Below are 26,378 nucleotides of genomic sequence, written 5' to 3'. Positions count from 1 at the left end.
TAAGTTACGATCGAAGGATTTAAAACTTATAGAATAATAACCCGAGCCTTTAAGTGATATAATAGAGGAAATATAGTGGTATATATTCGTAGAATAAGAAGTATACTAATAATCTTTCGATCTATCGAAAAGAAATATATCTAAACGAGAGATAAAGTGGAATATATAACTTAGTATTTTACTTATAGAAAATAGTAGGCTTCTATCACTAACTTAAATATATATCTTTAAACTATTATAGTATGATTTAATAAGTTAATAAAAATACCACTAAATATAGAGTATTTCGATTAGAAATTTCCTCTAAGTCGTATCATATATATTATAATTTTTTATATACCAAGATATTTCAATAAAATCTATAGATATAGTAGATTAAAACTAAGCTTTTATATGGAGTTAGCAAAACCGCTATAAATAACGGTTATTTATTCTGCTAAGTTAGCGAGTTATACGTCTATTTTAGGTGACTTTATGCAATGGTAGGCATAGTGGGCATGCCCGCGATAGGCATGCCCGTAGGCGATGGGCGTTGTGGACGGGCACTCGAAAATCCAAATTACCCACCGCCCACCGTGGACGGGCAATGTCGCAGTCTAGTGGGACCTCTAAGAAGAATCTAACGCGAGACTAGGATAAAAGCTACCTTATATTGCTATTTTTAGGGTATTGTGTTAGTCAAGCTTAGTCGTGCGGCCTAAGTTAATCTTTGTAGACGATATACCACTAAATCTAATATATCTCCTCCTAAACGGCCTTAAATCGAATAAGAGCTCCACTACCTATAGAATAAGCGATAGATATAGGCGACCAATTCTAACTACTTTTCGGACGTTTAAGCTACAGAACTAGGGTGACTAGTCGGATAAGCGAACGGAGGGTAGATCGAGACCTCGGGAAACGGACAGCCTATACAAGATAAGCCTTAATATTTACTCGCTACGCTATTTTAGGCACGTCACAATTCAATAGGTCGATACTATTAGCGAGCATCTACGGTTCAATCTAGCTAATCGTTAGCTATACTTATTTCGCTTTCCTATATTCTACGCCTTACTTACTACCTATAGAGATAACGTTTGCTCGGCGATTCGAAGGTATAATATAAATTATAACACTTGCTATTATTACCGTTATTTACGGCTAACTCTTAATAGTATTTCCGAGTAACTCGACCCCTTATTCCCTAAGGATAAAGACTAGTGTTACGTTAGTCTAGAGCAAGAGATTATCCTCTCCTACCGTCTTCTGTTTAGACAAAATAATAAGTCCAGAAAGGTTGCACGTAAATAAATCTATAGGTTAAAGAACTCGCACGTAAAGTAAAATATCGACGATATACTCTCAGATCTCTACGAACGGAAGTATAAGTACGGTAGTCTATAGTAGAAGACTTACGACAAAATCTTATAGAGTTATCTATCTGAGATATAGCTAATCACCTATCGGACCATAGAAGGGCATCTCTAGCAAAGCGACGTGTACAGCGCTCGAGATAACTTCCTAAGACTCGGACCGCGGTTGACTAAGCTCTAGCAGTTCAGTTTACGCTAGAGACCTAGTAAGCTAACTAATCTATAGCGTGATAGGCGTAATCCTTTACAATAGTACACATTCTAGGCTATCTTGCTAGTTAGGGGATTGGCGAACATACTAGCCGCACTTTAGCTTCTAGTCGCTATTGTTATATTGAAGTTCTAGAAAGCTATCTATCTAGAAAGACGTCAGATACAGGAACAAGCTAGGGACGATCATCGAGGAGGTATTTTAGCGTTGGTTAGCGATATCTAAGCGCGGCATCTACAGTCACGAACCAACAAAGCCGCGGCAGAAGAGACCAAAGATCGCGATAAGGGTAGATCTAAAGAGGCGGGCGTCAAAGAAGCACCAGGACAGCAGAAGCCATGTGGCAAATCGCCGGACCGAGGATGCAGTGTAGATCATCGAGGGGGCCAGACGGACAGGAAACATACAGGCATAATATGCTACTTAGTTACAGTACTTCCGGAAATTAGTGTCACCACCAACACCCTTCGATTCTTGCCCGAACCGCAACTTCGAGGGAAAGGACGTATCGCAGTGCAAAACTGGGTGAATGTTATTTAGTTGTATCAATGCATTAGACACTATTGTCAATCACTCATAGATAGTTCATCCATTTTATCACCTGGTTGACCTTCATAAATAATTGCAGGCTATCTATCACCCAATGCGGCGAATCGCCCAGCTAGTGCCTTGTGCACTATGTCTTGTTTCGCCAAGATATATGCTTTCTTGATCACCAAGCCACCCATGCTGTGGCCAATGACAACGATGTATGTTCCGGAATTGATAATGCATAACATCGCGCACTTCCATGCGAAGAGACTGCCAAACAACACCATTGCTGGTGGCAGGATTTCTCATGTTGCGCAGATATTCTGGGATCAGGACATTATCAATGCAGTCGAGTCGACCTACCCATACAACACAAACAAAATTCCTATCACGCCTAACGCGGAGGACCGGGTGGTGGGCCAGGAGACTCAGAACACCAATACTGACCCGATGCTTAACTACGCGTATCTGGGTGACCGTGTTGAAGATGGACTGTTTGCTTGGATTACTTTTGCTGTCAACCTGTCTGCTGTGCACTACCCATACTACACGAATGTCTATACAGAAAATGGTGGTATGGCTGTTGATGGAACTTCTGATGGAAACCCAAGAGCTGTTGACGGTGGACTTCCTTAGACTTCGAAGTCTTCGTTGTCAAACTTAGGTAGGGACAAGAGAGTATGTGTCGGTGAGGTCCTTGGGGCCTTCCCTCCTATACAAGGCTCACAAAACATGTCTCCTCCACCTCTCCCACTGCTCTTTGAAGATCCCTGGAAGACATGGACAATAAGGCTGGATGGAGATGACAGTCATCTCATTGGAAAGGTGAATTCAGTAGACAAGAGACGGCCTTGTTTGGAGCTTGTCGAGGAGCAGGTTGTGTCTTTGATGGGATGGAAGGTCAAAACGACACCGGCATTGTCTTACCTGGGCCGTATGAGTGATCATGATCCCGGTCGAAGGAATTCGGATCTCGCGTATGAGCCAGGCAGGTCTTTCGGTTTGTGACAGGACCGGAAGTATTGTCGGGGCACTCTTCTACATCGGGCAAAGATCGGAGATCTCGCAAAGGTCACACGAAACGGCCAGCTTGGCGAAGCGCCCTGGTGGGTCGGCTCATTTCAGGAACTGTCGAACGGAGGGAGTGGTCAAATATCACTAAGACCATTTTTGGCCAATTCCCCGGTACGAGTGTGGTATTCGGGTTAGACTCGGGAGTAACACCAAGAGGAACCTTCGGGGGTGTTCAACCACTCCCATCAATAATCAATCAGCCACCAGAATCTATTGGACATCTTCAGTACTAGCCAGTACATCGATTCCTCATCCTGACACAAAAGAGTAGAGAGTACCATTATACTCAGAATAGGCCAAAGAATCCAGAGAAATGGAAATCACTATTTACCCTGTATTCCCTATATAGAGTCTAATCTAAGAATTTTCGACTACAACACTAACCTGTCTGGGAGTTTTCGACCATATAGATATACGCTATTTCGGACTATAAGGACGACAATTTTCAAAGTTGAATATCTTCGTCAGGAGGTAAGATAAAAATAGTCATTAGAGTACTCTCTTCTTCCTCTATCTTCTATGAAAAGAAAAGGCTAGAATAATAGGTTTTGAACGATACCTAACAGTCCCAATTTGCCTTATAGAATCTTGGGTAAGTCGAAGCCCACCCCAACGTCTTGTATCCATTGCTTCCGTCACCACCGCCCGAGCCGTCGAAGTATGCCTGTTGACTACTGAACCTAGGAAAGAGCTGATTGTCGAGGCTGACTGGCATCATGGCTGATGACTGCAAAATGCTAATGGTATGGCGTCCGTGGAACGTTCGTCGGTTGCTGCCTGGATTCTTGCTGCCGCTCATGTCCGCACGATGCACATTGTTGAGGATTTTGACGTGGCTCATTCGAGTTTCTGATAGACGTCAGTTGATAATTCTCGACTTGACCATAGTGTCTTGGGAGTACCGACTTACTGAAGAAGCTTCTTCGCTACGAAGTAGCCAACAGTGCCGAACAGACCGATCTTGAGAAGCGCCATCCCTCTTCTGGGTCCGTATGCTCGCAACGGAAAGTTGGCTCGAGCAAAGACTTGTCTGGCATGAAATCGACAGAATCGGCGAGTAGGATAGTCCATATTTGTTGTTGAATGATTCCTTAAAACCTCGCAGGTGGACGACGAATGTTTATAGGTAAAAACATCCAAGCCGAGTCCGGAACTCCGAGGCCGATCGGGGTCGGCTTTCCTTTTGAATAGCTCGGCCGCGGACTCGGCCTCGGGTGTGCAGCAGCGCCTTTGCGTACATCACCAACGAACAGCATCGGACGTCCGATCTTTTACTCGACGTCGGGCATTGCTAGCGACAGCATGTATGTCCGACCTCCTTCCATACGCAGAACTTGGCCTCGTCCCAGAGGTATATAGCACTGGCCATATTCTTTAGAATCGGACTCGTTATTCCAATCGACGTCACAAGCACAACTATCTTTTGTGCGCCCTATCAAGCACCCTACAGCAACTATGCACGACGACCGCACCGCTGAGCTCGAGAAGGGCAGTCCAACCTCTTCAAGTCCATCGAGTCCAGCGGAGCCCAAGCCTCAAGCATCTGGCCCACCAGCAGCACCCGAAGGAGGCACAAAAGCCTTCCTATCGCTACTCGGAGGCTCCTTGGGTCTTTTCATCTCATTTGGATGGGTCAATTGCATTGCTCTGTTCCAAGCTGAATATCAGACCAACCAGTTGAAGACCTCTAGCAGCTCGGAGGTGTCCTGGATCACTTCGTCCGAATGTGAGAGCCTTCTTCCCCAACCGGCCGTGAAATAACAAGCTCATTTCAATCTAGTTTTCTTCATGCTGTTCATGTCACCGTTGTCTGGATATCTATTTGACAACTATGGACCACGATTGCCGATCTGTATCGGTGGATTGATGCATGTGTTTGGCCTCATGATGACCAGCGTGTCAAGCAAATACTACCAATTCTACTTGGCACAGTCGGTTTGCTCAGGAATCGGCACATCGCTCATTTTCACTCCGGCAATGACTTCAGTTTGTGTGATCACTCTTGGAACTTATCGCGCATTTTCTGACAAGCTTCACAGCCTATGACTTACTTCAGAAGGCGCCGCGCTTTGGCAGGAGGATTGACCGTTGCAGGCTCGAGTCTGGGTGGTGTAATCTTTCCCCTCATGGTCAACAGCCTCCTTTCGGAGGTCGGCTTTGCATGGACGATGCGAATCTGCGCTTTCTTGATCCTTGGGCTCTGGGCTATTGCCATGCTCACCATCTCCTCCAACTTGCCTTACACTCGCAAGGAGTTCAACCTTGCGAACTACCTTCGGCCTTTCACGGAATTCAACTTCTTGATCTTGTTGACGTTCTGCTTTTTCCTTTACTGTGAGCCGCCTATCATTATGTTTCATCGCAACACAGCTAACCAGGGTTTAGGGGGATTGTTTGTCCCTTTCGACTACCTTGTCCTGTCTGCTATGCACAACGGAATGTCAATGACTATGGCCTACAATCTGATTCCCATCATGAACGGAGCGAGCTTTTTTGGACGTACGATTCCCAATGGCCTTGCCGACAAGTACGGCCGTTTCAATGTGCTTATCATCATGCTCCTTTTCACTGGTGTCATCACTCTGGCCTTGTGGTTGCCTGGTCGCAGTAACGCGGCCAACATTGTCTTCGCCGCTTTGTTTGGTATCGGATCTGGCACCACCATTGGCTTGACACCGCCCCTTGTGATGACTCTCTACCCACCTCAGGAGATCGGGTTTCGAATCGGGTTGGCTCTTGCTATTGCAGGCATTGGTACCCTTACGAGCCCTCCGATTGCTGGTTCAATTGCAGAGACAGATGGAGGCTCTTCCCTCTTTGCGGCCTTGTTCAGTGGCGTGAACTTCATGGTCGCGACAATCTTTTTGGTGTGGCTGAGGGGTAGAGTTTCTGGTTGGAATCCCCTCACAAAAGCTTGATGCCTAGGCAAGGGCACTGAGCGCAGCAGCCTGCTGCAATTACAACATCTGGTGAATAAGAGGAGACTGGCGTGGAGGCAGAGAAACATACATCGGCACACGCGTGACATGAACACGATCTTGCGGATTCTCTCAAGTTATCAATAAGAATAAGATAGTGAATAGTTACCTAACTATGATTAACTAGTTAGTTAGTTAAAGCGGTCGAAATTATATAGCCGTGTCACAGGACCGCCCCCTACCCGACACGGCTAATCATATTCCGCACCGAGGGGAGTGGAATGAGAAACTCTGGGAGTTGAAAACCTCCTTTGTCTGTCGACATTTTCTACCGACTCGGCCGACCGGGTGTCCCGCTCGCTTTGGAATTACATTACGTTAGCTGCTGACAACGCTTCCATAGACTTATAGGCACTTATCTGTATCCTTGTTTCATCGAACATAGAACGGAATGGAAAGAATTAACCTCAATTAATCACGATCTTCATTTCGCAACGTAAATCGTCCTGTGAACTTGCTCTATCAAATAGTTGGAACCAAAAAGGCCGAAAAGTCCAGGTAGTTGGAGTCCTGACTTCAGTCAGTAGTGCTATGTAAGAGGCGCATATTTGGTAATTTGTACTCACCATTGCGCCAAAATCCAGGCCGTCAAGAAGTCCATTATCGATCACGTCTTGCGACACTTCTCGGGGAGTGTTGGTGGCCCTGTAGGACTGTAGTACATCGTAACACTCCTTCAGGCTGTCTTTTGCAGTGTTCAGCACAGCAGACAAAATGGGTTGGCCGCGTTCCATGGCGTATATCTGGGAAAGAATGCCAGCAAGAAAGATGTAGCGTTTCAACGTAGGATGGCCCAACTTTACGATCTGCAGTAGTTGTTCGTTGATGTGTTCCAAAAGTCGAATGATGGGCGCTCGCTGGCCGCGCGCCAGTTCAGCGAGAGGATCAAGGACCAATGTGTGGTTGAGACCAATCACAGCAGATGACGGACCGGAACCCGTTTCCTCCAGCTGAGACACAACCTCCAAGCCCAAGACTGAAATTACATCCAGGCTCAAAGGTCCGCGAAATGACCCTGTGCTCATCACCATCAACTTGGACAGATCGTCAAGAGAGTCTGCAGGTAGCCGAAGTCGCTCGGCATAAGTGGCGATAATCATTGCAGACTCCTGACAAACCCTCCGGGAAAAATAGAAGCGGGGATCCTTTTGCGCTTGTAGCATGAAAGGCCGATGCAGAACCAGAATATACCGACGAATCTGCATATCAAGGAAAGCGTGATGCATGCCTAGGAATTGCGACCAATGCGACCGACAATAGCTTGCAAGAGTACGGCAAACTGTCTGAAGTTTCGTAGCTAGCTCAATGGCCATTTCGTATGAGTGCTCTAATCGCTCGTTTTGGACCGCCCTGACAACTTCAAGTCGTAACGGCAGGGACTGACGCATGAGAATTTGTATCGACGATTCCGTATAGCTTGTCAACGGTTGTGGAGATGGAGACTGTTTGCTGGCTGAATCTAAATCAGCATCGCTGACATTAAGAGGCATATGATCGTCAAAGTCGTTTGAAGAAAGAAGCAAAGGGATGGAACAGTCCATGGAACCATGGATTACGAGCTCTAGGACTGTTGTCCAAAGCCTCCTTCGTATCTCGGCTTGAAAAGGAGACAGAGAAAACAGTTGTGGATCTCGGTGCAGGCCCATAGCCATAGCCACCCGAAGTAGACCACTTTCCGACAGCCACGGTGAACGGCCGACTAATGTTATCTGCCGCGAAACCAATAGAAGACAGAAAATTTGAATTCCATCAAGATTGTTGGTAGTTTTCTCTGACGGTCCAACCATCCAGTATTGAGCAGCTTGTATCCAAGTACGCCGCGCGCGCTGTAGAACTTTGTCGTCGTCGTTGCTGAAGACGCTTCCAATGGCCAACACCAAACCCAACTTGATTGCAAAGTTTGTAACTACAGGCTGCGGCTGGCTGAAGTATTGTTCGTATTCTGCCCAGAATGTGGGAATGTGAAAACAACGATAGATCAACTCGAAAGTCCGCATGTAGTGATTCACTAGTCGGTCACAGATGGAACGAGCCGGCATTGTACTCAGAAGTTGAGGAACGGGGTCATCCATCTGCGGTGCCTGCTCATTTTTCATCGTGAGTCGCAAGTTGCGTATCTCATTCACCGAATCGGCCAGCTCGGCCTTAGTATCCACGAAGGTCAATTCAACGTCACTGTCTCCAAAATGGCTGACTCTGAACTATTGACACGTCAGCCAATGTTCAATCAGTCAAGGTGTTCATTAGAAAGGAGCTTCAACGATACCTTCTCAGCAGTGTGCAGCCAGTGGCTTGAAGGAAACAGTTTTACCTTCTTCTGGTTGTGACGAAGTCGAGGGATGACAGATGGAATTGTTAGAGACTTATCGCCCGTGACAGCTGAAGGCGCAGGACGAGCTTGGGAGAGCTCAGCAAGCTGCTGCTCGACGTGTTGGAGGCGATCAGACAATGCCAGCAGCGTGAGATGATTGTTGCTGCTGCTGCTGAGGCTGTGCTGCGGGGGATCGACATCTGGTACAACCGAGTGCTCAAGCTGCTGTACACGTCGCTCTACGCTCCGAATTCGCTCCGATTCATTCGTTGTTCGTTGCCTCTTTGCAGGGTGATCGATGTTGTTGTTTGGGGCAATGCTGAGCGAGCGAGGAACTTGTTGTTGGACAGTATTGCCCTCGCTTCCACGGTCTTCCAGGGCGAGACTAGGTTGCTGCTGATCTCCTTGATATATGCACGTCACCGAGTTTCTGGAGACTTGACAGGCTGAACATGGCGATTTGAGATCGCAACGTACTTTTCGGCGGCGGCACGGGTCGCAGGATTGCGCAGGTCGGCGGCTCCGACGAGCGGGTGAAGATGCTGACCGGGTACTGCCAAAGCTCTGGTCCTCAGCCATCTTGACGACAGTCCAAATTGCAGGTATTGAATGCGCGGTCAACGGACATCAATGATGTTGGAAAGGTCGGAGGGAAAGCTCGGGGTCGGCAAGCTGCTGAAGTGAGGTGCTGTTCCATCTTGCTCTCGGACTCGGGCCCGAGTCCGGGCTCGGGGCTCGGACATAAAGCCCACTCTAAACGTTCGCCACCCACCGACCAGTTCAACCTCCTCAATACAGGTATTTTCATACAGCCCTTATTGGTGTCAACAGCTAGGCTACGAAACCCTTGCCGAGATTTGATGACACAATATCGTCGCTTTCGATCGTCGAACATAGCCTTCACTCCTAGGCGTCAATGCATCGTCTCCGTTCGATTTCCAAGTTGTGCTGGTCCGTTGCAGGAATTTAGAAACGAGTGAAACGCGGATATATGAACAATAAAGAGTTGCAAGGCATGGATCAGTTTGGCATCTAACAGTCAAGCTAATGTTCTAAAGTTTCAGCTAACGTAATTCTCATGTCGACTGTCGTTCATCGATACTAATTTCCTTCGCGTGCTTTGTGGAGGGCAACCAAAACACCAGTCTTGTTACTTGGTCCAATCCGCATAATAGCATGATATGGATTCGCATCTCTGGAATCGATTCGCTCGTAGCGCATTACCAAACGAGCCAACATGTATGCAGCCTCCGTCATGACCATCATCTGTGCTGGGCACCTTCTAGGACCACCGCTGAAAGGCACGAACTCCCAGAAGGGCTTCAGCTCAAGGAAGCGCTCAGGACGAAAATCGTCTGCGTCTTCACCCCAGTATTCCCGATTGCGCTGCTGTACTGTCTTGGTGACTTGGACCATGTCACCTTTGCGGACGAAGATGGGGTACTGGCCGTCTTTGCCTCCGCCACGTGGGAGGGTCGTGTCGTTCATGCAGATACGGACTTGGGTGACGTTGTTTGGGTTTAGTCGCAGAGTCTCATCAAGACAAGCATTGAGAAACTTCAAGCCTCTGAGAGTGGAGAAGCTGAGTTGACCAACCGCTTCGTCCTCACCCCCTTGAACTGATGTCAGTACCTCCTCACGACATCTTGCCCACGCATCCGGGTGACGAGCCAAGTGCCAGAGGGCATTACTGATGAAGATCGAAGTTGTGTCGTTGTTCGGGACCAGCAGCAGGGCCAATTGAGACCGCAGGTCTTCGTAGTCGGAGTCGTGTGATGCCATGTACCATAGAAGGTCTTCCCGCTCAGGGCCTACTTTCTCTCCAGCAGCGATGCGTGCCTTGCGGGTTTCGATTTCTTTGTAAGTCGCTGTGATATGTGTGTCGACAAAGGCATGAACCTCGTATACTGCCTTGAGCCACCAGTCCCAGTTGAACCACTTGATCATGCGAACGACCTGCATACGCTGGCGACTGCCACGAAGAACATCCAGCATGGCCCATGTGATTTTGGCCTTGGCTGGATGATTGAGGGCCCCCATAGGCTCGCCAAGGATGAAATCAGTGGTCAAATCCAGGAACTATGTTCGTATGAGCATTGTAATGAAACGTTCAAATTGCTTTTTTTGCAAGCGCGACTTACCCATCGCTGGAGCAGGGGCTGGATGTTGAATGTCTCTCCATCCGGCGGCAGTAGAGACAATAACGAGTCCACATACGGCCTGATCCGATCAGTGTTCGTATAAACATCGCGATTGAAGAACGGCTTGATGAGGAAACGGCTGAACACCCAGTCGTCCCCGTCAACGGTGTTGACACCTTTGTCTGCGAACGGGTGGAAAGCTTTCGTACTGCGTCGGAGAGGACTGATGCCAAAATCCTTCCAGTTGATCGCTGTCATAGCCTTAAGGTTCTCCGTCTCGGTGGTGTAAATTTGGCGTTTTCCGAGAAAACGGATCTTGAATGTGCTCGGTTGGCCTTCATGCATAGCTGCCAGCCATGGGATAAAAGTGTCTCCACGGAGGGCCTTCATTTGGCTCAAGGCGAGATCGAGGCCGAAAATGCGATCCCATTGAGGATAGGATGGGATAACGCCGCAGCCATGGGCTTTGCGTCCTTGGTATTCTTTGAATCGCCCCCACAGTATATTGAGGAATATGGCCAGTAACCCAGAGGCGACGGCCAGAGACCAAAGGTTGTCGACGATTATCATCGTGTGGGCAGGTTTGTTAATGATAAAAACTGTCGCCAGCAACTTTTGAGGAATGAATTCCACATATTTGATGCGATGAACCGAGACGCATTTAAAGCATAGAGGCGCAAAAGACCTCGTTAGAAGACTCGGAGGTCTCTTTCGATGAAGTGAGTGCAGCTCCGTGAGGTACTCATGGTCAAATATTATCCCCGGTACTCCACTCTCGAATCTCGGACTTAAATTCGGGACCTTAACGCAACCATAGCTGAATGTAATATCTATCGGGTTGCTCGGATAAATAACTGTATCTATTACCCTAGACAACGGGGTCTGGGCTCGGAATCCTTTCCCAGATGAAGTTCCGTGCAAATGCTATGCCTGCATGTCTGATCTAGCTACTCCACTCTTATACCTAAACGCTGATATTTACATAGTAGAAAACGTGCATTATCTCTCTCTTATCGGCTGGAGCTCTACGTTTGGCAACAGAGTGCATTATAAGACGAAATGTAATCTAAAATCTAAGTTGGCGTTCATGTCAGGAGCCTATAAGTACATATTTGAAGGTCAACAGGCAGAACATTCTGAACATCCTGACTCAATGGTCCTTCCCAACGCGTGTTGCCCTAATTTGGATAACATTTACTAGTTTAGTTCGCTTAGCTGCGTAAGATCCGTTTAATGAGATTTTGAGTATCAAAACCGTCACCCTTTTTTTTATTTGCCGTTCTTACTTCCTTTGATTCTCTGATAGAGCCAATCTAACCGCCGGTCAGAGAAGCATCAATCCTTATGCGACTATATGATAGGCGTTAGGCACCTCCTGAAACGCGTCGTACTAAAATTATTAGACAAATCAAATGTGCCTCTATCGGATCTATGAGTATAATAACGTCTTTTCCTCAAGTTTCTGGTGCTTCACAATCCATCTGTTCTCTCTCGCCCGGAACATTATTCATTCAAACTCATAGCTGCATAATTCCTATCAAATCCTGGGAGCACTTTTCGATTATTTCTCACAGTTAGGTTCACCATTCTTACTTGCCTTTCCAGATTTGCTTCGTCACTCATGTCTGGTTTTCAGCCTATTCACTTAGTGCCAGCTAGTCGCTAGGCCCAAATGTTGGCCATGGCAGTGAAGCGAATCCTCGCCGTTCCTCATCGGAAGACAGGGGGTACAAACCACTGGTGTATCTACCTTTCAACATCCCCAACAAGCTCGGTTCGCGTTGATTGCCAGCCAAGCTACAATGTCCAATTGTTAAATATGGGGTTCAGCGCGCTCCTTCATATTAAATAGCCTCTTCTTAGAGAACCCGGAAGTTCTCTAAGAATCAGTCTCACTATCCCTCAGTACCACTTGTTCCTTAGTCATCTTTACCTTACCTAGATGACAGGCCCTATCCTGCAAACACTAGAACCCTTCTTATTTTACATTTTAATATCTGCCTATGTTTCCTACTTAAACTTACTGAATTATAACTTAACAACACTACGAATAGTCTAATGGCCGAGTATAGAACTATTCGGCGCTCTACTAGCATCGTTGCTCGATACCCTCAAACCGAACTTAGCCCGTATAAGGCCAGTTAGTCGGCGGTACAGTTAAGAGACAGATCGTTGACGTCCTAGGCATAGCGAGATAAGGCAAGTAACCAGAAATCTTCTAACATAATGACGACCGGTTAGACGTGCGTCACAGGTATCCCCAGTGCACGAAGGTAAACCCTTCCTCTCACTACGTTCGTTTTAGGGCACCTCTAACTCGTGATAAACACATTCCGTTTAGTAGTAACTCAACATGTCTATAATATCATTGTGTCAACATCCCTTGCATAGAGTAAGCATTTGAGGATAACAACAGTTAACACCATCTTTCGCATCCAATCATCATTTAACTACCCCTCAAACCTTGGGCTGTGATTTCTGCTGTAGCTTGAATTTCTGTAGCACTCCTTGGCAGGGAGGCCCTTTGCAGACCGTCACTATACGCTCCGACAGGTTGTAGACGACGAAAGCCACCGTCATGTTCTGCTTAGATGTATACCCGGTGAGGACGGCACTGGGCGTGTTCTTTTGGTTCAGGTTCGGGTGATTGCACAGACTTTCAGGATATGCCAGATGATCTGAGAAGGCTACCCTGATCTTTTCAGAGGTGAGTCGCCCCACAGCACAGTCTGCTCTTACCCCCTTTTCAGCCTGCAAACATCTGAACCAGCTGCTCCCGCCGGGATAGCGGTCAAAAACATGATCGCGACTGAGAAATTCGGGGCTGAGAAAGTGATTGCTGTGGACAAGATAGCGGTCGTCAATGTTTCCGTAGAACTTGTAGATGCGGCCGGGTGCGACCTCCATGGCCATTGCGAATCCGTCGGCTGTCGAGACGTGCAGGTTCCCGGAGACATGGCGGGGAAAGGCATTGACAGCTACTAAGCCATCGGCGTAGTTGCTGTATTCAAGAAAGACGCGTCTGGCCACAGAGAGGGGCAGAACTGGCTTGGGATTCTTGACCTCGTGGTAGACACCATCCTGGTCGATGTGGGAGACGGGTACGTAGTCCTCGCTTGACAGCAATGAGTTTGCAGTAACCGACATGCCGGCGGAGTTCATTCCGCTGCGAATCAGTTGACCAGCTTCCGTGAGGATAAACATTGACGGCCGATCTTCGGACGGTTCTGGGTGCACCTCGAGATAGATGATGAGGTCCTGTTTGTAGAGATGGCTGGACATGTCCCAGTTGTGCACGGCCAAAGCGTGGCCAGATGCAACTGCGTTCGGGGGAAAGAAGCCGCTCGTGCACTCGTCATGCCCATCAAGTTCCTGTGGAACGTTACCGCCCTCTTGAAGTCGATACATGCATCTGCCCAAGTCATATCGAGCGTTAAGCATGATGACGTCCTCGACCTTCACGCCAGCGCCATCGGCAATCCCTCTGATCTCTTCGAGTCCGGTGGGGTAGAACTTTTGAAAGGCTGGGAGATAGACGGTTTCGATGATCTTAGATGAAATGGACCTGCACGATGAATTTGAGTTCCATGAATCCGTGTCTGTCACTCCCACCCAGTTGTGCCGTGTTTTGCTTACCAATGCGGTAGCTTCCCAGGAAGCTTATAATACTCAATGTTGGCGCGAACCTTCTCGCTCACCTGTCTTCCATGCGACAAGCCTCTCTCGTAGGGCGTGCCCTCGACAACAATGTGCTGGTAGCACGACGGACCAGGGACCTCCATGACGTTGTAAAGGCGTTAGCAGCGGCAAGATGGGAATACTGGAGAATGACGGAAATTAATTCTCGATCATGTATCGGCACACATATAGTGTAGAGCATTGGCCCGGCCTAAGGGGTAGTTATCAATTTGAGTTGTGTCGCTTGGCACGTCGCCCGATTGTCCCAAAGGGGGCACACCGGCGACGGACCGATCACCAACCAGGGTATCTGGCTCGCGGCGAAGGACGTATTACGTGGTCAAGATAGAGTTGCTAGGACTATGTTCGTCATATGACAAAATCATCGCCCATGTCTTGGGCAATCCGGCGAAGATTGGCACGACAGCCCGTCGCCTCCTCGGCGGCATGCACCTTTTCGACGAAGGTGCACGCGTTCACAAAATGTTTTCCCGCGCGGCAGTACTCCCTTATCTGTTGTAGCGTCCACTCTCTGTAAATCGGGTCTTTTGCCTCGATCGCGGCCATGATCAGTGGCACCGGCCATATCTTGGTCGGCGGCGCTTCCGTTCTCGGCCGCTTCAGTTTCCGATAAAAGTGGCGAGTGATGGTGATTATCTTTTCCGCATGGATGCTCTTTGCATACAATAATTCATTGGGTTGATATACTCTCGACGCGTATATCTCTACCGCGTGAAAGAGGGCGTTTGTGGTCAGATAGATGGAGAGCACTTTGTTTTCCGCAGCTTTCGCCTCGCTGAAACTCTCGAGATCCTGCGCCAGTCAATCAATGCCCACCTCTCCCCTTCTCATCATGGTTTTGACTCACCAGTCTAATGTCGTACAATGACTCGCGGACACTCACTTCAAGACTCTCGTCTCGAGGGCCGCCATGGCTCCTAGATACTTTTCCCAGCAGACAGACCAAGCGGCACGTAGCGACGTACAGAGGTCTGTGAGCCTCGTCCCGCTGCCGTTCTTCCCTGGGGTACAGCAGGGTGTATTCCCTCTGTAGAAAGTCATGAGACTGCTCCAACGCTACCATCAGCCCCGAGTCATCCCCCATGGACTGAATGATGCGATCATTCCCCTGGTAAAAGAGGGCAGTGCGTGCATCGAGGAAGCAGAACCATACAGCCATTCTGACGTAGAGTGAATGCGATTGACTATGGTCCCGGATTCCCAGCAGTAAAGCTTCGAGGCTGAGCATCTGCTTCAAAGATGCCTGTCTTGAAAGTAGGAGGTCAGTCCAGGCCAGGAAGTATAGAGTCACGGAGACAGCATCCAGGTCATCATCTTGGGCTAGAAGCTGGAACCAGGTCTGGCTAGCCTCTTCGGTTACGTTCTCAGCCAACAGGTGGATCCCGAGCTGATCTCTGAGGCCCGCAATACTCTTGCCGTAATGCTCCAAAGCGTTCACTTCAGAACCTAGTGCTCCGTAGCAATGGAGGTGGGCAGCCGTCCATGCGTACAGAGATGATATCACAAATGGATGACTCGAACTGAAGCGATTGAAGAAGTAGGTGTGATTGTTCCAACCTCGCTCCTTTGAGCTGTATTTCGATGTTAGGTTCTGGGTATAGTGCTGTGCCAGAACGCGATCGGAAACCGCCGAGAGGGAGGCAGAGCTCGGGCTTTGATGGTCTGAGTTTGGCACGTTGAACCCAGCGGATACTTGACCCAATGTATTGGCAGACAGGCCACAATTTTGGTTGAGGAAGTCACTGGCACTGACGGCTAAGTCTGGAGTAAAGTCCCATTGCTGGTCCAGATAAGAGTCGAATATGCCGTCCATCCAGGGCAATCCCTCCGTGTCGCGGATTGGAAGTGATGTTGATTCCAATGGTTCCGACTCGTGTCCTTGGGAGCATGTCTCAGTCTGCTGACTCAATTGTCGAGGACTTGGCTGCCGATGCATATTTGCGTCTTCCGAAGGCTTTCTCTTCTTTTTACGACGGCCTGGATGTGTCTTGACATGCTCTGTCTCATCTATAAACTCAAACACAGCGAGCGGTGACGAGTCGTAGATGCATCTGAGGTGTGAGCGTCGGCACGGTGAGCAGCGCGGCTTCAGCATATCACAACCAAGCTTCCTTCTTGTGCATGTACTGCATGGGGCCATGGTGAGTCGCTTCACAGCCGAGACAAGGTGAAGACGGGAATGTTAGGGAGCAGATGACAGCCCGATGCTTCGTGCTTGATAACTCCCGAGGAAGTCATAAGGCGGAACCCGGAAAAGTGGGCCATACGGGTCCGCCAAGGGAATGGATAGTAGGTCTGAATCGGTATTAGTGCTAACTAACGTATTTCCTGGCCACCGGCCACCGCCTTCTCTAAATCCTCGCGAAAACACGGTGAAGAGGGTAGTATCCTACTAGCTATCAGAGATATTAAATTTTTCAATTTGAAATCTCTATGTCAGGCCGCAGTGCGACACGCCATACCCCGCTCGGCCCTACAGTATCTGCAGCTGGCCGACAGTTTTGTGGAGATAACAGGCGCAAACAGCCATAAATTCACAGATACTGAACAGACTGCGCTCAGCCATCTAATTAGATGTAAGACCTAGATCCATGCGGTGCAGCACCTAGGACTAGAGTCGTGCGTGAAGGGCTAATATTCTACTAACCGACCGCGTCCAACAGTCTACCAAATAGCGGCATGTGAATACGGGCACTGAAACGAACTAATTAAAAAAGAACAAAGCAGAAAAGCCTCAAAAATAGACTGTACATCCATTTTCACTACATAAAAGCAAAATCTGCCGTCCCTAGGCCGAAATGACGGAGCATGTGAACGAACCAGCAAGGTTTCCAGTCTCAAATTGCACGACTGTCAACTCCACAGAGCTATGTCTGCTGTCCCCGCTGAGGCTTACCAAATATACCTGAACGACGGTTGCTGCCAATCAGTCAAGTCCAAATCATCCTCGGCAGTATGCACACTGCGGTTGTCCCCTGCCTGAAGCCGGTCCCGACGACGGTTTTGATACTTGACATAGATGCTAAGAGGAAAAATGGTCAACAGCTGGGAGAGAATGAAACGGCCAAGCACTGCTCCACTTACATCAGTACAATCTCCAAGGTAATCATCACGGATACGGAGGAATAAAAGGCTCTAAAAGCCCTCTGGAACTGGGGGGCCTCGGTGCTAATGAAGAACTGGGGTCCGGTAAATTGACCGACGCAATACCCCAGAAACATCATGACCTGTGAAAAATGATCAGAACCGGGCTCAGTCATGCTTAATCGATATGCCTTCTTACACTTGCGGTGGACTTTTTGGTAAAGCCTGCAACATTCGAGGAAAGCATGCTCATGCCCAGGCCGAATGGGACCGTGTTGACATAGATGACTACGGGTTTGTTAGGTGCAATTTGAGACCGTCACTGAGGAAATCAGATACTCACTGTAGAAAGACGCAAGTCGACTGCTGTGGTTAGATTCCGGAAGGTCTAGCACAGTCAGAACCTTGCTTGCAATTGTCAGTCCTTGATGGTGGGTAACACTCACTGCCCACCAACACCGCGCCAATCAAGACGATAATGTTCGTGGCGATCATGACGTAGCACCTAGTATTCTTGAAACAGCTACAGAAGCAGCCACTGGAAGAAGTTAGCAAGGCTGAGCGAAGGACTTGGCAGGAATGTTGGTTCCTACGCAAGGACCACCGAAAAAAAGTGGATGGCGTTAGATGGCATGCTCATTAATGTAGCCTGGCGGCTGGAGTAGCCAAGAGTCTCCGTTAAAACGATTTTGGAGAACTACGATACCGTCAGAATGTCATTGTTACTGAGAATCGCGGATCACTCACCGCTGTTAGACCTCCTCCCTGCAAGGATTGAAGGAAGGCATGTATGGCTAATATCCACGGCTGGGGATCAATCAAGCATTCTCGGGCCTGGTACCATTTGTAGTCGGTGTTTTTGATGCTGGTGTGATTTTTCATGGCCTATCGTCTGATAAGTAACTGCCGCTTCCATCTAAACGTGGGGTTCTTACTTTGGCTGTGGCGATCGTTCTTTCCCTCTTGTTGAGGAACCACGCTGACATAGGCGACGATGGCACGGCAAAAAAGATAATGACTCCCCAAAATAGAGTCAATGGCCCAAAGACGAGATAAATAATCTGCCAGATTGCGTATTTGGAAACCGAATGTTCTTTTCCTGAAACTCCGTAGGTGATGGCATCGGCGATGAAGGCACCGACAGCACTGGACGACCACCACAAGGACGTTCGAAGCGCTTGCTCTTCTCGGCCCCAGTATTGAGAAATGAGAATTGTCAAAATAGGTGACATGCATGATTCGAAGACCCCAAGGAAGACACGGTTGACACAAAGCGTCGCAAATCCTTTCGTGAATGCCGTTGTGGTTGCAGTGAGGCCCCAGAGAAATATCATGACACCAAAGTATCGTCCGCTGTATCGAATTAGACCATATTTTGACCTAGCTGCGTGGAAGAGGAAGCTCACATGGGAAGCTTTTGCATCAAGAGTGAGCTAGGATACTGCCAGACCAGATATCCTAGATAGAAGATGGAGGATGACCAGCTATATTGCTGCCCAACGAGATGCTATTTGGAATTAGATGTAGTCATTCCAAGCGCTTATCACACTTTACATGCAGCTCACCAGGTCTTTGTTGATGCCGAATATGGAGGCTTCGGATAAGGCAACCTTGTCCATATAGTTGAGTATATACGTGAATGCCATCTATTTTTCTTGCTGTCAGTTCGCCATTTTCGAGCTCGATCGGAGAATCGTAAGCATCCATACCAAAGGAAGGAGGATCAGATCAAGCTTCCATCGGACCCGCGCACTCTCCTTGGAGCTGTACACCAAGTCGAATGGAGGGGAGCCCAAGTCTTCAGTATGTTTCTCGGCATCGTCAACGTCGGCGATGGGCTTGCGGTCGCCTCCAGCGACATTAACGCAATCGACCACCCCTGCAGTTGACTTGTTGTGCATAGTGATCACCGGCTTGGAGGCGCTATCCATCCTGGTGTTTCTGGTCAAGTGGTGTGTTGAGAGATGCGCCATGCAAGGTCATTTGTAGTCGCATGCGACTCAATGCCAATTATAACCTGAAGGGTCTTGCATATCTCGGATATCAGATGCATGGCTCAAAAAGAGACGGGGATCATTTGGCGGAGAAGCGGGGATGGTTGAGTTTCGCTCAACTGGCTCAGAAAGGCATAAATAACATAGATAGCATTATCGGCTAGCTCCACTAACCGTTTTCGGACGATTGCGCGAGTGACAAGATAGCCGCATGCACGCGTATCTAAGCTTTTTACACTGGCCACTGCTCTGGTGGCTTCTTTGTGCGGAGTCGTTGCAAAAGGCTTGCAGAGGGACGGTGTTTATCGGCTCTACAAGGCATCCACAAGGGGTTGATGCTTGGCTCGTTGGTGAGTTCCGACATGTGCTTATCTGTGATTTGAGACTGGACTGAGGTAGCAACTAGTACTCTAAGGATATTTTGCAGGACATTATCTCCCAACAGAGCCTATTAGGCTGTTAATTACGATGGGGCAGATAGATGAGACTTGCGGCTGACTGTATCAGTACGTCTCTGTGCACGCTCAAGCGAAGGTTGATGATGGCCTGGGCGCTCTATCGAAAATTGAGGTATTTGCACAACACGGCGATCAAGGTTACATGGATTACGACGATGGGTTGGGTAAGGCGGGCTTATGTGATGACCGTTTACTGCTCGTCGCCTAAACTACTCAAAATGTCCGGACGGGGCGATCCTTGATGGTCTTCTGATTGAGGGCCCATTATGGACGGGCTGACGCGACTCGACACCGCTACCGGTATAATTGAGAGCCCGCTCAGGTGATAAATCACCTTTAGTTGACCTCTTATTACCATGCAATCAGCACCTTTCTCATTCGTGTCGCCTATCTTTCCTTTGCTCCAGATACACACACACAATGCCTGAACAGTATGTCGTCCTCGGAGCAGGAGTCGTTGGGCTTTCCACGGCCCTAGAACTGAAACGTCGAGTTCCGGCAGCCCACGTCATCATCGCGGCGAAACATTTCCCTGGGGATCGGAGCGTCGATTACTGCTCACCATGGGCTGGAGCGAATTGGATGTCAACTGCTACTGACAATGGAGTTCAGGAAGAGTGGGATGCCGAAACCTACCGCCGCTTTGGTGTCCTTGCCGACACCGTCCCCGAGGCAGCCATCACACGGATGGATCTCAACGCTATCTTTGACCGCCCAATAGAGCAGGCAGAAGTGCTCAGTCAAGTCACTGGCAAGATTTGGTATGATAAAATCACAGGTGGCATTCGCCCTATACCACGGGATAATCTCCCAGAAGGTGCTTGCTTCGGGTTGGTCATGTCTACTTTCAGTGTCAATACACAAGGATATCTCGCTTGGTATGTCTTTCTCCCCTTCAGTCAGCAGCTTGGCTTATTAAATACTTCAGGCTGTCTACCCAGTGCCTTCAAGCTGGCATCGAAATGCGGAGGGCTCATTTCGACGACATCCGTCACGCTTTCCGGGACATTCCCTCGGATGCATATTTCAACTGCACTGGGCTGGGATCTTATCACCTCAAAGGAGTTGAAGACAAGAGTCTCTACCCAACTAGGGTAAGTGATTCTATGCTGCCTGGGTATTCCTAGCTAATAACGGTTCAGGGCCAGACGATACTTGTGGAGACACCCAAAACGCCCATGAAAGCCATGTACTTTCGCTCTCCGAGGCGGGTGGACAATGACACCACGTATGTGTTCCCGCGCTACCCTACCGGTGGTGTCGTTCTGGGTGGATGCCGTTTGGATAATGACTGGAGCGGTGAGGTGGATGAGACCCTCGCAGACGACATCATGCGACGCTGCTGCGCACTGGCCCCAGAGCTCGGGAAGCCTGACGATCTCAAGGTCATATATCATGCCGTCGGTCTGAGGCGTAAGTCTTGGTTCACTTGATTACCTCACATAATTGACTGACTTGGTACAGCAAGCAGAATAGGGGGGCCTAGAGTCGATTCGGAAACTATCGATGGTAGTTTGGTTATCCATAACTATGGCGCTGGCGGGACAGGCTACCAGTCATCATGGTGAGTAATGAAAGATTATTCTTGTTATGATGAACTAACAACTTTCGAGGGGAACTGCAAAGTATGCTGTGGATCGTCTTCTAGACAGCAAGAAATCGAATTTGTAACGGAGGAAGGCAAGAGGCAAATAAATATACAAAATTTTGGACAACGAGAGACAAGCTGGACAGGAGAAAGCAGGTTATTTCCAAATCGATCAGTAAGAGACTCCTCGACGTTTCAGAAGGGTCCTCAACTTGCACAGCTAGACTAGATTAGACTTCCACGGAACCTAATCCGGGCCTAACCTAGGCTGGGTTAGGTTTTTGGTCGGAGTCTCTGAGGTTAAGATGTATAACCTAGCACTAGGTCCGGGCCCCTAACTCGGGTTATAAACACTACAACCACGCTTAGGCCCGTGACACATGAATTATGCATTTTTTGCCTATAGTATTAGGTATTTCTATTATAATAAAATTAGAACTAACCTCTTAATCCCAAGAAGATCGAGAAAGAGACTAACGGCGTAGTTTGTCTCAGGATAGGTCCAAGTAAACTAGGAGACCCACTACCCTTTAGACCTGGCTGTGACCCGCGACCCTACCCGTAGAGGGTTAGGGTCTAACCTTAGCAACAGTCAGGACCACTACCTGACTGAGGATGTTATGTCGCAATTATCTTGCGAATACTACATGAAACCGGGTCTATATATGATCCGAATGGCTTCGGGTATACAGTATATCCGGATGCTAGTCATGTAATTAGAAATGGCCCCATAAATAGCTGGAACTAGGGGTAATGCAATACAGAGTCATTGATATCTCCAATTAGCCGGATACAGTACAGATCGTGACAAGATCCGAGACAGCAAGCCATAAGCAACGGATGCACATGTGAAAAGCCTCGAACGCCAAGCCCGTGTCGAGCCGTTCAATGGCCATTCGCTCGTAGCACTGCCCCCGTTTGCTGTATGACTGAACGGCGCTTGCGATTCCTCAACCTGTCTCACGCTCCTTCCTCGACCGCGCACATACTTTTCCTAATCATCCTGCTTCGGTTGCTTCTGTCAATATATATTGGTCCAACAGAGATGCCATCTCCTACCAGTGCCGGCGTCCTCCAGACACACCAACTTATCGAGAATCATAGCATCTTGATCCGAGATGAAATATACGGAGAGGAACTGGTCTATGAGCCAGTTCTCGTAGAGCTTCTTCAAAGCCCGGAGGTGCAGCGACTGCAAGGCATCTGCCAGTATGGAGTCACTGGATTCTTGGGCCTGACACCGCGAGTCACACGGCTCGAACATTCGGTCGGTGCACTTATACTCGTGCGAAGAGTTGGTGCCACGATTGAAGAACAAGTCGCTGCTCTTCTCCATGATATCTCTCATACCACCCTTAGTCACGTCATCGATCACGCCCTCTCCAAGCCTGGGGAAGGAAGCTATCACGAGGTACACAAGACACGGTATCTTGAGACGACGCGGCTGTCGGACATCCTCGCCAGACATAGGATCAACCAGAAGGTTTTCGAAGAAGAACTGTTCCCTTTAGTGGAGATGCCATCGCCTCAACTGTGTGCCGATCGCCTAGACTATGCTTTACGCGACGCCGTTAGCTTCGGCAAGCTAGCCATAGAAGACGCTAGAAGGGTTGTCGGCTCACTAAAGGCGTTTCCCAGTGCTACAGCGACCCGCCGTCTGCTGGTTCTGGACGATCCCCATGTAGCGCTGATTCTTTCTCGCGCATACATCACTACCGACAAAGATGTCTGGTCAAATCCGGCCTACATCGACATGTATCAGCGGACGGGCCGGGTGATAGGCGAACTAGTAGAGGCAGGGTCTATAGATGATAAGGTGTTGTGGCAAGTGTCCGACGCAGAATTTTGGACTCTACTTCGTCAAGCAGCGAATCCTGAGCAGCTTCGCGCTATCGAGAGACTAGAAGAGGAAGGGATTCCAGAGGACAACGGACTCCGACTGCCACATTGCGCTAAAATTCGCACTCTCGATCCAGACGTTTGGCAAGGAGGAGAAAAGCAACCCGCACCGTTGTCGATAGTGTTGCCAACGTGGGGATCAGAGCGACAGCAGTACATTCTCAGTCGTAGTCAGCATCGATGATGACTATTGTATCGTAGATAGCTATGGCCGTCTGCAGGCGCTGATACAGAGTCTACAACTTGAACGTATGGCAGCACGGCGCAAGCCGTAAAGTCGATGAATATGAGCTTCTTGTGTTACATATGGCCATGAGCCTACCAATTCTAGCAGGAAGGCGGTCACAGGTAACCTATAGAAGGTGCCCCATTTACTACCAGATAGTCTAAATAAACAATCTACACACTACTTTTACAGCACCAATATTGCCTGTGATGCTCCATGACCTAGACGTTTGGTGACTGCCCAGGAAAAAGTATCCGGCCAGGACTCCCATCACTCCATTGAAATTCACGTCATCTGTGATTACTTCACGAAGCCACTCTGGAGAACAATCCGTGAGTCCGGCATGAAAAAGCTAATACCAAAGTATCTGGTTATCAAAATAGGCGAGTAATTTCAGTATTTTCGCCGCGTCCGGATCTTCCCTTTCTAAGCGAGAGTATGACAGATCCCAGGATTGGAGAAACCAGTGCTTGCCACTTTCTTGCACTGGCGGACTGTCTTAGGAGGACCACTGCTCACCACTTCCCTGCACTGGTGGACGGTCTTGGGAGGACCACTGCTCACCACTTCCCTGCACTGGTGGACGGTCTTGGGAGGACCACTGCTCACCACTTCCCTGCACTGGTGGACGGTCTTGGGAGGACCACTGCTCACCACTTCCCTGCACTGGTGGACGGTCTTGGGAGGACCACTGCTCACCACTTCCCTGCACTGGTGGACGGTCCTGGGAAGACCACTGCTCGCTGCTTCCCTGCATCGGCGGGCGGTTTTGGGAAGACCATTGTGGGCTGCCTGTTCCTGAAGCTCCATGCGCTTGCGTGGAGCAGTATGACATGCCCTTGTAGCATGAGTCCTCGCGTTTGCATTGTCCAGACATATCTCGAAGAAGCTGGAGAGATGGGGAGAAAAAGTAATCGCCGCCATTGGACTGGATAAAGGGAAGAAAGCTGGTCGTGGTATTCTGTCCCTTACCGTCAACCAGACTTGTTGTCAGGATTTTGTGTTTTGGCTTTTGGGGCTTCTTGACGAGTTGGCCCACGATAACATCTTGTCCTGGGTTGGTACCACCAGTATACTCGGTCTTGTCGGCTGGGAATGTATCCAAATTGATCCAGCCTTGGGATAACAGTCAGTGGATTGGTCCAAATCGATGATGAAGTGACTTACTTCTTTTCAGAAACTGAAAGCCGTTACCAATACTGGATTGGTAGCATGTGAACATGAGCCCTCGATCTTGCTCGGTCTTGGTCTCGTTGATTCCGACTTCAGGCCCATAGGGGATGCCACGACGCATGATATCATTCATATCTCTATCGCTGACTATGCTTCGAGGCTTAGTCTTGCGCATGTGTGAAGCAAATGGACAATTGGTATGAACGTTAACGTCATAGTTGAACTCGTTCATCCTTGCATCTTTCGGACAGTCCGCATCGGGATGCAGTTCAACAGGGGCCCCTATCATCCGTCTCAGTGGATTGAAACGCAGATCACACTACAAACGTGCGACTTACCGCTTTTCCAACGTCCTACCAGCCGTGCTCCTAACTGGTCTTCAGTAAAGTGAAGTTTAGGAGCCTCGGATTCCAGGTAGCTGCAGTTATAGCGGTCAAACCATTGTCCCAAAGATGTCAGCACGAAAGTGGCTTACCTGTTGAATTCTGGTACATATTGTTTGAGCTTACGGATGACGAGGTAGCTGCCGTCTTTGGCCCAGGGTGGGTGTTGAGATTTTGGCTCATTGTTCATCTCTCCGTCGTGTCCGATGATAATGCGGCTATTGTTTTTCAGTCAATGGGTGACTATTTTCACGTCTATGAAATAACTTACCCCGGACGGCACATATGTTGGTAATTGCCATCTCCCTTTTCGCATTTCTTGTCAAACCCCGTCAACCGAGGCTGCGAGATGGCATCCAGGAAACCGAAGCTGTGATGGTTTAGGTTGATGGTTTTCAAGTGCAGAGGACTCGAAGTCTTACTGCTCATGCTTTGCGTTCTCCTCGGGTCGTTCTCTCCCATCCAGAGTAATGATATGCTTGATTCCTTGAGCCGAGCTGAAGTACTCCTTAGCCAGCTTTGCTGTAGTCTTCTTGACTTTCGTTTCAGTCCCGCACACCAAGACCACGCCATCAACGCCACCATTTTTCGATTTGAATTCATCCATCCATTCCTCAATTCTATCTCTGCCCTCGTTTACCATATCAGCTTCCATTCCCTTGCGAAATGGGTCATCCACGAAGCGGTCCTTCTCCTTGGCCAGCTACAACAAAAGCGAAGGTTTAGCGCTGGCTTGCAGCCATAAACACCATTATAATTACTTACCTTTTGCATTCCCTTGAAGCTGAAGGCAATATTTACTGCAGCTAGCTCGTGCAAAATACCCGGCTGCGAGGTTTTAACCTCGTATATCTCCTTCCTGTGGCCTAGTGCATCCGCTGAAGACGTAATGACTTTATCATCCAGCAGCTTTCCGAGACTAGGCTTGAAGGCACTGGCATCAGTGATCTGAAAGAACCAAAAGATTTGGTACTTTTTCGCCAGACCAGGCCTAATGCAGGTTAGTATAAAAGCTAGCAATGATATGGACAGAAAGGTTCACCAGATATCGCCTTGGATGTTGTCAAGATTAGAAGCTTCAGCTTCGGCCATTTTGCAATAGTGAGTTTCCGCTAGGTGTAGGTCCAAAGAATGAGAAATACTACATGCGGAAGAGGGGAGTAAATAAATTTCAATGTGTGCTGCCTCGGGCTTCACTTTATAGGTTGATGTGAAGTATGTGCTGCAACCTCCTCCAAATGCCACCCCATGTCGTCAACCGTCAAGACATACT

At 48.6% G+C, this 26,378-nt stretch overlaps 10 protein-coding genes across 10 annotated transcripts; 4 read left to right on the top strand and 6 right to left on the bottom strand.

Moving 5' to 3' along the window:
• Positions 1-2,244: 2,244 nt before the first annotated feature.
• PENARI_c009G02536 (uncharacterized protein) lies at positions 2,245-2,733 on the top strand (the record flags this gene model as incomplete). Its single annotated transcript, XM_022631785.1, has 1 exon — positions 2,245-2,733. One exon carries the CDS (start codon positions 2,245-2,247, stop codon positions 2,731-2,733), a length of 489 nt encoding a protein of 162 aa, XP_022488223.1.
• Positions 2,734-3,730: 997 nt separating this feature from the next.
• PENARI_c009G00738 (uncharacterized protein) lies at positions 3,731-4,146 on the bottom strand (the record flags this gene model as incomplete). The annotated part of the gene is made up of 2 exons (XM_022631721.1): positions 3,731-4,007; positions 4,082-4,146. The coding sequence occupies 2 exons, from the start codon at positions 4,144-4,146 to the stop codon at positions 3,731-3,733; spliced, it is 342 nt and encodes a 113-aa protein (XP_022488331.1).
• A 480-nt stretch (positions 4,147-4,626) lies between these two features.
• PENARI_c009G06544 (MCT family MFS transporter) lies at positions 4,627-6,144 on the top strand (the record flags this gene model as incomplete). Its single annotated transcript, XM_022631899.1, has 5 exons — positions 4,627-4,897; positions 4,952-5,157; positions 5,211-5,505; positions 5,557-6,038; positions 6,097-6,144. The coding sequence occupies 5 exons, from the start codon at positions 4,627-4,629 to the stop codon at positions 6,142-6,144; spliced, it is 1,302 nt and encodes a 433-aa protein (XP_022488235.1).
• A 467-nt stretch (positions 6,145-6,611) lies between these two features.
• Positions 6,612-9,039, bottom strand: PENARI_c009G10523 (fungal specific transcription factor domain-containing protein; the record flags this gene model as incomplete). The annotated part of the gene is made up of 4 exons (XM_022632024.1): positions 6,612-6,659; positions 6,716-8,350; positions 8,416-8,856; positions 8,938-9,039. The coding sequence occupies 4 exons, from the start codon at positions 9,037-9,039 to the stop codon at positions 6,612-6,614; spliced, it is 2,226 nt and encodes a 741-aa protein (XP_022488421.1).
• Positions 9,040-9,561: 522 nt separating this feature from the next.
• On the bottom strand, positions 9,562-11,171 carry PENARI_c009G02839 (uncharacterized protein; the record flags this gene model as incomplete). The annotated part of the gene is made up of 2 exons (XM_022631791.1): positions 9,562-10,539; positions 10,602-11,171. 2 exons carry the CDS (start codon positions 11,169-11,171, stop codon positions 9,562-9,564), a joined length of 1,548 nt encoding a protein of 515 aa, XP_022488369.1.
• Positions 11,172-13,058: 1,887 nt separating this feature from the next.
• On the bottom strand, positions 13,059-14,383 carry PENARI_c009G11802 (uncharacterized protein; the record flags this gene model as incomplete). The annotated part of the gene is made up of 2 exons (XM_022632059.1): positions 13,059-14,166; positions 14,238-14,383. 2 exons carry the CDS (start codon positions 14,381-14,383, stop codon positions 13,059-13,061), a joined length of 1,254 nt encoding a protein of 417 aa, XP_022488415.1.
• A 265-nt stretch (positions 14,384-14,648) lies between these two features.
• PENARI_c009G03335 (uncharacterized protein) lies at positions 14,649-19,315 on the bottom strand (the record flags this gene model as incomplete). Its single annotated transcript, XM_022631805.1, has 13 exons — positions 14,649-15,092; positions 15,148-16,351; positions 17,206-17,322; positions 17,385-17,527; positions 17,584-17,672; positions 17,728-17,772; positions 17,831-17,922; positions 17,978-18,081; positions 18,132-18,269; positions 18,320-18,737; positions 18,791-18,891; positions 18,950-19,030; positions 19,094-19,315. The coding sequence occupies 13 exons, from the start codon at positions 19,313-19,315 to the stop codon at positions 14,649-14,651; spliced, it is 3,198 nt and encodes a 1,065-aa protein (XP_022488300.1).
• A 941-nt stretch (positions 19,316-20,256) lies between these two features.
• On the top strand, positions 20,257-21,312 carry PENARI_c009G01572 (FAD-dependent oxidoreductase; the record flags this gene model as incomplete). The annotated part of the gene is made up of 4 exons (XM_022631748.1): positions 20,257-20,714; positions 20,765-20,930; positions 20,979-21,249; positions 21,305-21,312. The coding sequence occupies 4 exons, from the start codon at positions 20,257-20,259 to the stop codon at positions 21,310-21,312; spliced, it is 903 nt and encodes a 300-aa protein (XP_022488401.1).
• A 1,037-nt stretch (positions 21,313-22,349) lies between these two features.
• PENARI_c009G11743 (uncharacterized protein) lies at positions 22,350-23,507 on the top strand (the record flags this gene model as incomplete). Its single annotated transcript, XM_022632057.1, has 1 exon — positions 22,350-23,507. The coding sequence occupies one exon, from the start codon at positions 22,350-22,352 to the stop codon at positions 23,505-23,507; it is 1,158 nt and encodes a 385-aa protein (XP_022488147.1).
• Positions 23,508-24,048: 541 nt separating this feature from the next.
• On the bottom strand, positions 24,049-26,197 carry PENARI_c009G12023 (Dyp-type peroxidase; the record flags this gene model as incomplete). Its single annotated transcript, XM_022632067.1, has 8 exons — positions 24,049-24,665; positions 24,717-25,004; positions 25,061-25,140; positions 25,198-25,323; positions 25,377-25,475; positions 25,528-25,808; positions 25,871-26,096; positions 26,148-26,197. 8 exons carry the CDS (start codon positions 26,195-26,197, stop codon positions 24,049-24,051), a joined length of 1,767 nt encoding a protein of 588 aa, XP_022488224.1.
• Positions 26,198-26,378: the final 181 nt, after the last annotated feature.

This window comes from Penicillium arizonense, assembly GCF_001773325.1.
Source record: "Penicillium arizonense strain CBS 141311 chromosome Unknown PENARI_contig009, whole genome shotgun sequence".
Classification (NCBI taxonomy): Eukaryota; Fungi; Ascomycota; class Eurotiomycetes; order Eurotiales; family Aspergillaceae; genus Penicillium; species Penicillium arizonense.
Note: the sequence above shows the minus strand (reverse complement) of the source record. Positions and strands in the feature narration are given on the sequence as shown.